Below are 13,094 nucleotides of genomic sequence, written 5' to 3'. Positions count from 1 at the left end.
ATGTTTCGACTTGCTTTATAAATCTTATAAACGTCTAATAGCAGCATTTAGTAAGGGAGGTTATTATTAGGGTAGAGAGCCGGAAGGTTAATATTTGGTTATCGTAATTGTATACTTATACACAACTCGTCGATTCACACTCCGCGTTGGTGGGATTGATTGTCAGTAGCTGATTCTCGGTGACGATGCTCTGTGGCTCCGATGACAGAGTTAAAGTTTGACAAGTTATCACTTTAATGTTCATTCAAATTGGCATAATACTTACATTGTTATGTATTAATTTGCGAAGTACTTTTCTCGTTAAGCAGAAGGGCTTGTCTGATGTCTTTCACTTCTTTTTATAGAATGAAATCCTAATAAATCATGGTGAAGAGAAATAGAATATATTTTCTCGCTCCTTGCATGATGGGTAGAAAACTGTAGTAATATGAGTCATTTAAATGACTTAAGATTGATGGAAGCAACGCTGATTTTATCCTTCCAAACAAGAATTCTTTCAAAGAAATGGAGGAAGACATTGAAGTCGATATTTTAGGTGATTTTGATTTAAATAATTTTCTAAACAACTTGAATGAAATGTAAGTTTATTTATTTTTGTTTCTTAATCAAATTATTTTTAAATTTTGAATAATATTTAAATCTTTTTTTTTTTTTAGATATTCTCCTTTGGAGGAAAATAGGTTTTGTATCTCGGCTGACGATGTTTCTCATCTCATACCCTTCGCTCAGTCAAAATATTCCGTTAAATTCGGAATTCAAAGAAAACAAAGTAAATGTTTGGGCAAAAGTGAATCAGAAACTCAGAGAAATCTTAAATTTAAATCGGAAGATAAGGTACCACCAGTTTTATTTTAATATATATATATATTTAATTATTATTATGCACTCATTGAGCTCTTTTGGGTCACTCGATATTTTTTTTTTTATTGTTTAACATCTTTACTCAATCATGTACTATTTAACTATGGATTACTATGGATAACTACATATTACATGGAGTTGAAGACCATATAGTTACAATAATGTTGGTAAATAATAGAAGTTTTAAATCATTCTATCAAAAATTAAATAATACTAATGACTGGTAATGACAAAATATTAAAAGAAATGGAAATAAAATGAAACTCATAGTGGTGGTTCATGCTCAAATTGTAAAATATGCAATATATAAAATCGTGTAGGACTACACATGCACATACGTATTATGAATTTATTTTATTCAGGAGTTAAAAAAAATGAAAGAATTAACTCCTGCTTTGAAAAAGGCCACCTTCCTTTAGTCATTAGCACTGATCCTTCTAGGCCATATTTGTGTAGATAAGCACTTTCTTCCCTTGTCCACTTAAGGCTTGCATGAGCACATGGCACTATGGCAGATTGTCACATCAGCTTGCATCTATTTTGAACGCAAGGGCATAAGTCTTTCATTGCACTTCCGCTTCCCGTCTCTTCACTCCTTCCACATCGCAAAAAAAATCCTGTTTCTTTGAGATGGGGAATCAGAGTCTTTTTTTTTCTTCTTCTTTCTTGGCCTTATATTGATTTCAAATTATCCATCATTCAATGGTCGGTCTTAAACTAGTGGGTAGTTTGTCTGGTAGTATTTATAGTTTCAAAGTCACTGTCCGCATGGATGCGTGAAAATTAGATTTAAATTTTATTTGTCCTTACGTAGTTATATAAGTCTGGGTAAATGTTTGGGTAAGTCAGTATAGTGTTTAAGTTGGCCGGTAGTGGGCTGTGAAAGATTGCCTTCCACAGCTGATACCTACCGTTCTAGTTCTTTCTACAGGCCAAGATAATATTATTGGCTTCGGCCACACGAGCATTATGATCTATTTGTATGCCATTCGTGCCAAATGGTGAGGGAAGTGGTTTTGGTTGAATTTCAGTCTGCTCATGGTACAGTAAAATTATCTGTTTTCTGAAAATGCAGTAAACCACGGTTTCACTAATATGGAGGACTGTAAAGAGGAATAGAATTTTCCTTTAACTGTTTTCGAGGTTGAGTAAATTACCGCCCATTTTCGGTTACAGATTAGTTTTTGAAAGTTTTTTAAATAGATTAGTGGCTCTGTTGGTGTTTCTTGAAGACGAATGGCCAGTTTCGCGCCGATATCGGCCTTCTCATTTCCACCCAATCCGCAATGTACTCCCTCCACACTAGATGCGCTAATCTACCGTTAGAACTTAATTTATATAGCAGAGTTACGTGACTAGGATTAAAAAGAAAGGGTCACTACTGGGTTGTTTTAATTTTTGGAGAGCGCTCATACTATCGCTCTTAATGACAGTATTGAATATTCGCTGACCAGATGTGGGTTAGGCATTCATTAATGACTGTAAATATTGAAGATAAGTTGTTAACTTTGAATTGAGAACAGATGTCAGATTTTGAATCATAGATTGAACACCCAACGCCATCCTAATTTTTAGAACCGTAACTGAAATGAGGAAATTTTGTTTTAAGCTTAAATAGGAAGTTGTGATTATTTACAGAATTAAGAGGGTTTGGTTCGTATTGGTAAAGATCGTATCTTGGTAGGAGGGGAAGTTGATTTAGAGAGGAAAAAAAGCGCAAAGGTTCAAACCTCAACTAAAATTGTAGTTTTCTTTGTGGCCCAGTATTTTTTTGTTAAAACTCTAGTTGATATATTACATATTTTCCGAATAGTTGGATGGTTATTGACCACCAGCATGTCCACAATAAAACGAGAAACTAAAAGCTTCCTCCTAATTTCAAGAGCGAAATAAGATTAGCCTGTAAAGCCTATTCCAGGTAGTTGTACTGTGTACCATTCCCCAAGAGTCGTAAGAAAGCGATACTTCGCTTTTTAGAGCTAAACTCTCCTTTACTTTTAGGTAAATCGGAACTACGTTCGCAATCAAACAAGCCGCTTCGTAAGATATTGTTTTGTTTACCTTTACTGAACATAACCTTTAACAGTTATATTCAATTTTTAGAACCTAATCAAGCAGGAATTCTTATACTAAGGTATTTTCTTGTATTCTCTTCCTGATGATCTACAACATTTTTTATTTCATCGGATTGAAGAGCAGTTTATTATTACTGGCACTGCACTGCTCCTTTTACGAAATAGAATTTGCCGAAATCTTTTTGGCCGATCTAGCGCTTAAAAGAATTAATAAATTTTTTCAAATGGTGCAAATCGATTTTTTTTAAATAAAAATTGCAGTTATAAGAGAGAATCATTGAAAGAATTCGATACCCAGGGTTACAACTTGACCCATGAAGACATCTCTTTAAGATTACCAAATCTCTCCGAAAAATAGATATTTATAGATTTTTGATAAAATTTAAAGGACATTCGAACTCTCGCAAATGATGAAGAATAGCAGCACACCAAACCGTGTTTAAGAGATCTTGCACGTATAGTGATTACAGTGCACTGCAACGTTTTTCCTTCTAAATTCATCGCCCATAAACTCTTTGGCAGTAATTAGTAATTTTTATTTTCTATGGCAACAATTATTATTGGCATCAACAGTACTGCACTGTGATTTAAAGTTACACTGGTTATCACTGGGCAACTTTTGATTGTTTACAAACTGCATAACCCTGTGTTTATTACTATTTTTCTGCGAATTTTCCTACGAACTGGTACTAAACTTCAATAAGTTTAAGCTTAAATAGGAAGTTGTGATTATTTACCGAATTAAGAAAGTTTGGATGAAGGTACATTCCTCCATCTGTACTGAAGTCTCGTATGTTAAATATAGGCCAATGCCAATTCAGGAGGCCTCTTTAACATTTAATTAACGGAATTATTTTAATACTTTCTAGGGTTGGGGAGGGACACCAGTTTGGAGACTCACTTATTGTATAAGGCTTTATAATGAAGTGTTTCATGCAAGTCAGCTGTAAACAAACCATTATTTTTCTTGTTAGTTGCTAATGTTTCTGCACTTTGAAACTATTTTAGAATTTAGTGAGTTTCTTTGAATACTTTTCCTCCTGGATAATATTCCTTTGCCTAGTTCTTTTTCCTCTAGTATTTCCTACCCATAGCCTTCATTAGTTTTCTTAATTAAGTTAGCTCGCTATTCGACCAAGGATGCCTTTAAGGTCAGACAGCTCGATTCGAACCCGGTATGTACGTGTGGGAGTCTAAAGCACTAGCTACTCAGTTAATGCCTTCCAATTCCAATTTTTACAAGTTTGTTAATTTTTATGGCGCTCACGAAGCTTAACTCTAGTACAACTTTATTTCATTGTCATAATCATTACATTTCGTTTGAATGCTAGGTATTTGGAACACCTTGTCCACATCCTGCATTGCAAACATCCGAACCTGCAAGTTCTCTGTTGTTAAATAAAAAAAGAAAAAATAATACTCAGTTTTATACAAGGTATGAAATTTGATTAATATTACTTTATATTTACCCAAACTAAAACTGTAATGCTATCACAAATTGAATTAAATTATTTCTAACTAATTATTATAATGAAATTGCTTTTTTTGCGCTTTATGTATTTACTCCCTGTACTTTTCTGATTTAAGAAAGAAAAGTTGCCGTACGAATAATGTGAAATTCAGTAATGTGAAGGATAGAGTTCTCAGTCTTAATCGTTCTCAGTCTAAACCAGAAAAAAATGAGAAAATTGTACGTATGAAGCTTTCTATGTTAAATCTGATTAACTTAGGTATAATAAATTATTGGCTAAAATTAACTATTACCGATATTTGCAACTATTTTATAAGGTAAAACTTAAAATAATTGATGAGATTCAGTATGCTAGACGTTGAAGAAGGTATTTCCTCCATCTGTACTGATGTCTCGAATGTTAATCCCAAAGCCTACCTTAGATTGAAAAGTGTCTTTGCCGGTTTCGGCTGAATCTATTAGTAAAAAGTTGAATGAGCAATGTTCGGTAAGATAAAAACCTATTCAGGCAGTTAAGAGGTTTTATTTGAATCAACTTAGAAGGTTTCTTTCCTTGCTTTAAGTTCAGTTATGCTGGACAGTTCAATTTTAATTTTCTTTCACAAATAATTCTTTTCTATGCTACCTAGTTTTCTTTTTTGGACTAACTTCTTTCTATTTTCATGCTCTTTAAAAGATATCCAGAAATGACACTTTAAAAATCTTCAATCTTATAAAAACCGTTTAAATCAGAAACCGCACTTATTGAGTTGCTAGATTGCAAAAAAAAAAAAATATATATATCTAACAAAAATCGAAATCAATTTTGGTTAAAAAATTGTGCTACATATCTCATCAGTAGATTGCATGCCTATTTTTTTGAAATAAAAGAGGCTATTAACTTTCGATGTGAACAATGCTATTATGATCAACAGCTCGAACAAAGTAGAAGTGAAGAACATTTGAAGCAAGAAATAAAGGAATGTGAAGAAGATTGGGCAATATCAGTTGTTGACGAAGACCAACAGCAAAATGATGTAATGGATCATGGCATAATAAACCTGTATTTTGCATTTAGTTATAGTTTTTATTTATATATTTTTTATTAGATTTCACCAGCAATTGGTTATGGGGAAGGTGGGTTAACGTTAACGCATAATGATGATGGATTTATAACAAAGGTTGTTGTATCCAAACATTCTGAACTCGTTCCTATAATGAATTCATCCACTAGCCTCAAGAAAAAAAATAAAGATCTAACTAGGAAACTTATTTACTGTAAAAGATTTTTGACAGAGAAATCCGTAAGTATAATGTCCAGATGTTTAACCATTTGTTAGTGACAAAAAATATATTTATATACATTTTATTTTTAAGGTCCCTTTTCAAATTACTTTCTACCTAGAAGCTCTGCTTGTGGCAGAAGTACATTGTTATTCTTCACATACGACGGCCTCAAAAGGCCTCTTTCTTGGTTGGTATGATAAAGATAAACGAGCAGTGCTTGTAGCTAGTTGTGTACCTGTAGCCGACACTGGCCTTACAACTTACGACTGGAATTTAGGTAAAACCTCTACATTTTATAATATAATCGTATAATTCTAAAATATTGCAACTCGTACTGAGCCCAACTCAGTCAAACACAACCTTAACACTGATAGAGTAAACTTATGTGTAGTTAACACTCATAGAGTAAGCTATATATGTGACATTTTATCTTCCCACATCTACACGGGCTATATATTGATAGCCCAGGCGATAATGTGTTTCCCCAATATTAAAGAACCCTTCATAAAGACTACGATCATCTGAATAGTCTCCTGGTCCAGAGAAATTTGAATTTGTAGTTAAAAATTGAATGGTCAATAAGCAAGTGTTGTGAGTGATCTAAACGAGAAGAGTCAAGTTTTTCGCTATAGATTCTTCTTTTTTTGATTGAATGTTTTAAATAAATATTTATACTTTTTTTTCATTGCTTCCATTTTCGTGCCGAAGCACCTGCAACCACAGGAAGTCAACAATTTGTAGTTGGTTGGTATTTTTCATATCCGATATCTGCTGCTGAACAATCGATCATTAATCAACCTAAACATGCACATCTGCGCTCATTGTTTACCAGAAAAGTCACAGATCCTTTTTTCATGTTAATTCTATCACCGTACAGCCGTGCAAAAAATAGGTAGGTTATAAAGATTAAGAATGAAGGTAATTATTTAGATTTTGAAAATTTAAACTCCGTTGTAATGGTTGTTACTTTTTTCTAATTCTTAATAGGTGCATTATTACAGTGAAAGGTTACCCATACTTTATGGACTACAAAACTATATTTACCGAAGAAATGTGTGTTCACGATACAATTAGAAGAATGAAAGAAGCGATATCTAAGGGAAACAATAAAAACCAGTTTAATGAAAAATGTGAACATTTAAACAACAAAACATGTGGGCAATTGGTAATATTATTTTCGCCATATTTCTTCATATTTAATTATATCGTTGAGATTTTTTTTTTTACTTTTGGTATATTGTTTTATTCTATAGTGTTATGAAAGTATTCGAAGACTGTTAGATTGTACACAAAATTCGGTGCCTTTTAATGTAAAAGAAGAGCTTATAAGATCTACGAAATATTTGGTTGGGTTCAGTGGTTCTTCTGATTAATATTGAGGTAGGTATACATTTCTTGTACTATTTTTATTTCAAAAATATGTTTTTAATAGCCTACTCGATGCTCTTTCTTCATGCTCCTTGCTCCTTTCTTTGTCCACAGTTAAAAGCATCTGAGAAAAAAACCTCGAATATGTCGAGGTTCCAGAGATTCCAAAGTATTTAAAAAAAAAAGGATTATTCCCGATTCCAGATTATTATATGAAAAAGAGAAAGGCCTGAATCTTCTGCATCATCACATTTAGAATTCGCTTTAGAATGCATTGAAGAGAATGAGACGCGTTTCTCCATGCTTTGGGGTAGGATCAGTAAACCAAGCTATATTTCGAAATTGGTTAGTCTTAATCTTAGCTTAACGATACAGAATTGTAAGATGAAATTTTCAGTTCAAGTTTCGTAAATATTGTAGGGCACTGTACTAGTCAAAAATTGATTGTAAACTACAGGTAATATTTGAATTAAACTGATTTTAGAGTAGTACATTTTATTTGTGATGTAGATTGTGAACAATGAATAAAAACTGGTGCGAACATTCACGGTTTTTTCTTACCTCAATTTACGAAATAAAATTCACAAAAAATATAGTTCGGCAATGAACATAATAAAATATTGGTTTTAAAAACATTTTCTGTTAAATTGACCTTTTATCAATCAAATTAAATATTTTTCAATTAATTAATTATCAAATTTAATTTTACTCGAATGTGTTAAAAAGTGAATAAGCGTAAATGAAATTATTATTTCATCCTGCTGACTACCAAAAAGGTAAAAAGAAGTATTTTTTAAAACTTAACAAACTCAATAGAACTTTGCGTTCTAATTGCACATTGAATTTAATAACCATTTAAAGCAAGCATTGTATTTTTGTGTCATATTTGGGGTAAATGCATACGTAACCAAGATTAGAATATCAGTATTTTTTATTGTATGTGGCAATTCTGTACGATACTCTAGCTTTCAGCGCGACCCTGATGGACTGTGCATATGTAACCATGACGGATAAAAATCTAAAACTGGTCACAATTAAAAAACATTAACGATGCTATGATCTATAAAATAACCAATAAGGGAACCTTTTACATTAAAAAAAAGAAAAAAAAAGCCGGCTATGGATAAATTAAAAAGCGCAAATTTACCTTTACTTTCGGGTTTTTCAGTAATAATTAAGGTTCAAAAATTTGGTTTTGTTTAAAACATATGAAAATAACTCAAAATTCTACATTGTTTTAATAATTTAGGGGCAAAGTAGTATTTAGAGCGCTTTAAGCTACAAGTAGCTATTTAGATACTAATGATGCCGCTAGAATGAGCGGGCTGTCTAATTTCTTTTTTATTTTCAGTAATGGAAATGTTGCATTTTATCCGTGTTTTACCCATTGATTTTTTTTTTTTTTTTTTTAAATGAAAGTTTTCTCATCTAATACTGTCAGTTCTTGACTGCACTTTTGTTCTGGTTTACTTGAGAAAAAAATTGGGTTTTTAAACGCCATTAATCAATTGAAGATTAGGACAACAATAATGTTTAAAAAAAGAAAAGAAAATTATATTTTAAATTTGGTAATATATTTACAATAACATTTTCCCCTCTTTCAATTCACGTAAGAAGGTATTAATAAATATTTACATAAATGCAATTATTTTAAAGACTCATGGCAAGTAGAAGGCATTTGAGCAAACTATTTTTTATATCCTTGATCCATCAAAATGCCTTAGAATCAATCAATGAATACGTTGTAGTAGCAATGGTCCAGACCATTTTTAAGCACAACAGCAACAACCCAATTTTAATACATTTGTGAGCAAGTTTAAATCTGAAATTTTAATAAAACAAATATTAAAATTAGATTATTTTGCATTCAACTTTAGGCAATTCGTTTTATATTTGTTAAATATATTTTATTAAAAATAGCTATCGTAACAATAAATAGGTACGTACCTATTCCATTTAATTGTTGCTTGGGGTAAGGTGCTCCATTCATCCTTGAGCAGATAAAAACGTAAACCACGAATGTAATTATAAAAGAACCTGTCCCAGTCTAAAGAGTTAATATCAAAATTGAAGTTTATTTTATCATCCGGTGATAATCTGGACCAAAGTGTCTTTACAGAATCATTTGCGAACTCCCAACTTCGAAAACTGAAGTATGATAGTACATCCGAGTGTTTGTCAATTTTCTTATAAACCTTGTACAAACTGTAAATAAACAATAAAATAGACAGATCGAACTAAACAATAATTATTTTATAAAATTTTAAAAATTATTTTTTTAATGATTTAAGGCGCGTTAACATCTGAGGTTATTGGCGCCTGGAGCTTTTTTCAGTGCACTGCCGGGTCTCCGGACAGTGTTCTCTCGTTACAGGCAACACTGTCCATCCGAGGACAGTGGGCTGTAAGAAGCTCCAAGAAAGAGAAAATCTAAGGGTCAGAGCTGGATTCGAACCCGGGTCCTCCGTGTGTGAATCCAATACGCTGACCATAGCTAATCCTTTCTCTGTCTACATAATTCGTAAAAATAAATTATTTTCAAGAATTATGTTTGCGAAATCATTTTAAACAAATAAGCATTTTATTTTAAATCTAAATAAGGATGAAATGATGTTATAAGTTTACAGTTTGGTACCTATGTTCATATTATTATTTCAATTAAATTTTTACCTAGGGTTTTTACTTCTTGTCAGAAATCCAATTCCGTCCATTATGATGGCAGGTATGTAATGCAAAAATATTACACAAAGAAAATGAGTTATCCAAAGTTTGTGTATAGTCATAAAGTAACACCAAACTGCTCGTATAGTGGGAACCTCATCGCCGTGTTTCTCTATTAGCCTTTTGAATTCCCTCCATAAAAGTGGATTATCTGTGCATGAAACATAATTATAAATTGGCAAATCGTGTTTCTCACTTTCAATCTTCTCAGCTGCAGAAGCAATCAGCGCAGCTACTGTCATATCCACTGGCACCAAATTGGCAGTGCATTCAATGTCAGCATGCAGTGAGTGTAGAAGGCCACATCCTGCACCAACCACTATCCCAGTTGGGCCGTACAAATTATCTGTCCAACCAATCACCGGCTCTTGGTAAGTTCCTACAACTGCAACATAAGTTATAAAATAATATGAATTTATAGAGGTCATAAACAATGGTTCTGAAAGTTAAAATAATCAAAATTAGGTTAGGCCAATACATAATATCAGTTTGCCCATCATTTCGTAATTATGAAAATACGTGGTACTGGCCTTTATTTTTTATTTAGGATTCCTTAGACAAGGAAATTTAAGCTGAAGAAATTGGAAAAAATTACTATTTGCGATAGAGTATAATGTAAATATTAACGCAAAATATGTAATTTGTTTTTTTGCAACAGAAGAATTTTAGGATTTTTAAGTTCAGCAATAATGTTAACAAGGCCATTGTCTTTTAAGACGTCTTGTTGGGTTGCCAGGAAGAATTCTAGATGAAAGAATAAATTAGTTCTAGAAGGTTAGAGGCATAAAATGGAGCGTTTACAATGAATCGAAGTATTTTAGGTCGTAAAGATTGAATTTTTTGGAAATTGGTGCGGTTGGTTGAACCCCACAGCTCTATTCCATACGCCCAAATAGGATTTCTAGAGTAAACTATACATAAATAACCAAATGTGGATTTGCCTGAATATTATCTAGATTCCTAGGTTTTCTGTAATTTTGTGACTCCTTGATTCATTAATCATTGAAAAAATACAGTTGAAAATAACAAAAATATGGAGAACGAATTTTTTAGACATTGAAGTAAAAATTTCATTGTTTTTAAGAAACATTTTGAGGCTTTAGGTTAAACATATTTATAGAAAATTTAATGCTCTTTCTTTTGGAATATGCAGATTTGTTGTAGGATAAAGGATAGAAAAGTTAAGGCCGTTTTTATGGTGAAAAACGCGAATATCGATGGAAAAGTTAAAAATTCAAATATCTTGGACACTATTGAGAATCGGGCCATAGTGAATAGAATATTTTTTGTTGCATTTAAGCTGCTGAATCACCTCACGATGTTTCGACCTCTCTTCCGTGTACACCCTGTATAATATACTGGAAAATAACGAGATTACCAACGGACTTATAAAAATAGAATAAGGGAAGAAAATCTAAAAAAGATCTTCAGAAAATATTGTGGTTGTAAGGATTACTTATCATCATATGCAGGAAAATATCTGAGCATTTTTTAGGGTGAGAAATGAGATTTCGTGGCTCATACCCGAAGTTCATCGAGAAGAGGTGTAAGGAAAGATGGTTTTAAAAGTAAGATGTGGAAAGAATCAAACATCTGGGGAAACTACGAAATAATATTTCTTATTATTATTACAATTTTGCGAAAATAAAATTTGAACAATTATTTAAGTTAAAAGGAATTTTAATTTTTAAAAGGAATTTAAATAATACATACTAGAGTTAACTCAACTATGTAGAGCTGCTAGGAATAAAGTTTTCAACTCAGGACTGTGTAAATCTAAAAGTCAGTTTAAAGCCTAATATAGCTTAAACATGCGGAGCTTGTCATCAAGAATTGCACTTGGGATAAAAAAAAAATGAATTGCTCTTTGCAAATCGTTTCTTGTAGGAAGAAATCTTATTACTTAAAAAAGAAGTTCTTAACTCGTAATAACCCACTTACCGACTCCAGGACGAAATATCACAAGCGGCAGTTCTTTAACGTACTTGCTTGCAACAAATTCAGCCATTGCTTTAGTGAAAGCGTAAGTATTTGGCCATTTTCCTAGTATTCTGAAAAAAAATCAAACAACGTTTCATACATTTTACCTGATGAAATTAAGATTATTTTGGAATCAAAACAGATCCTCTGCTTTGGAAAAAATTGTTATTCGCAAATATTATTAGGAATATAAATTTTCTAAATGTATATTCGTGTACATTAAAAATATGTGTATATTATTCTCCACAGGCTGCTGCATATTTGCTTTCCCTCCAAATATTTCTCTTGTTCTAATCTGCCCCTCTATCATCTCCAACAAAGTTCGGATCTGGTGGAAAATTTAGTGTTATTAATTTGCTAATTTATTTGCGGAATGCTCATTATATTTTTTCGGGATTGGTAGGTTGAGCTTAATATTATGCTGCTCCACCCAATAAAAATGCGATTTTCCGCTAAATAACTTGAACAACAGAAACTGATTAGAGCATTTAATTAGCACATAAAAATTAATTAAATAACATAATTTAGCATTCAATTTTCCACGAAGTTCAAACTTTTTTGCAGTGGTGGACGTTGTGCCAGCATAATACGTATGAATATTTTTTCACAAGTACTGGAATTGTTTGGAATGAGCAGTAAGAAAGAGTGACGGACTTCAGGTAACAATAGAACACATTGTTCTTTTAGGTGAACTTAAAATTTGGTTTTGTTTACTAAATTTTCATCTGCGAGAGTAGCCGCCTATGATGTCCATCTTTCTGACGATAGATGTATTAGGGCAATATATTTTATATTATGTCGCTAGGCAGAGAAGTACCCTAAATAATAATTGAGGGAGATTCTATACTTAACTTCCCATTCGTCAGATTCAGTTAAATGAGAATCATGGAAATAACTCCATTTAAATTAAGATAAAATTTGAATATTATTTCATTTTTAGAATATTATTTTATATTTATTTAGCGGAAACCATGGATAAGTTTCATTAAGATTCTTTCTTAACGTTCATTTCTGTGAACATAGAAATACTATAAAGGCAGCCGTTAAAAAAAGATTGAGGAGGCTTGGATTAGGTTTACGAGGGTCGTTTGAAAAGTCCGTGCAAAGTCAGAGAGATAGCACCACTGGCGCGTATCGAGGTTATGTTTAGTTAGTAGCATCTCTTGAAAGAACGCACACCAAGTTTCAGCCAGATCGGTCTATTTCTTTGTGTTTGGCATTCGTTTGAATCGAGGAAGTCGAGTGATTTTCAAAAAATGGACGAAAAAGAATTTCGTGAGTTGATTATACAATACTTTATGAAAGGCAAAACGCCTGAGGAGACTAAAGAGAAGCTTGATAAACATTATGGT

General features: G+C 32.3%; 2 protein-coding genes across 5 annotated transcripts in view; one reads left to right on the top strand and one right to left on the bottom strand.

The window, feature by feature from the left end:
• Positions 1-65: 65 nt before the first annotated feature.
• LOC141450477 (uncharacterized) lies at positions 66-7,584 on the top strand. 4 transcript variants are annotated; one of them, XM_074120964.1, is made up of 11 exons: positions 67-578; positions 657-834; positions 4,268-4,371; positions 4,524-4,626; positions 5,322-5,423; positions 5,496-5,690; positions 5,764-5,950; positions 6,397-6,565; positions 6,661-6,838; positions 6,927-7,053; positions 7,156-7,584. In XM_074120964.1, the coding sequence occupies exons 1-10, from the start codon at positions 505-507 to the stop codon at positions 7,044-7,046; spliced, it is 1,410 nt and encodes a 469-aa protein (XP_073977065.1). In that variant the 5' UTR covers positions 67-504; the 3' UTR covers positions 7,047-7,053; positions 7,156-7,584. The 4 variants fall into 4 exon arrangements, with proteins under 4 accessions (XP_073977067.1, XP_073977065.1, XP_073977066.1 ...); XM_074120962.1 differs by having other exon boundaries at positions 68-578; positions 6,382-6,565; XM_074120966.1 differs by lacking the exon at positions 5,322-5,423 and having other exon boundaries at positions 66-578.
• Positions 7,585-8,568: 984 nt separating this feature from the next.
• Positions 8,569-13,094, bottom strand: part of LOC141450475 (fatty acyl-CoA reductase wat-like) — a 63,186-nt gene continuing 58,660 nt past the window's right edge. The window contains exons 5-8 of the mRNA XM_074120960.1: positions 11,704-11,813; positions 9,712-10,147; positions 8,989-9,246; positions 8,569-8,863 (exon numbers count right to left, since the gene is read on the bottom strand). Coding sequence (XP_073977061.1) covers positions 8,752-8,863; positions 8,989-9,246; positions 9,712-10,147; positions 11,704-11,813 — 916 coding nt within the window. The 3' untranslated portion in view covers positions 8,569-8,751. The remainder of the gene's footprint in view (positions 8,864-8,988; positions 9,247-9,711; positions 10,148-11,703; positions 11,814-13,094) is intronic.

This window comes from Rhodnius prolixus, unplaced genomic scaffold, assembly GCF_049639745.1.
Source record: "Rhodnius prolixus isolate KJV_2025 unplaced genomic scaffold, Rpr scaffold_2, whole genome shotgun sequence".
NCBI lineage: Eukaryota > Metazoa > Arthropoda > Insecta > Hemiptera > Reduviidae > Rhodnius > Rhodnius prolixus.
This window is presented reverse-complemented; position numbering and strand designations above follow the sequence as displayed.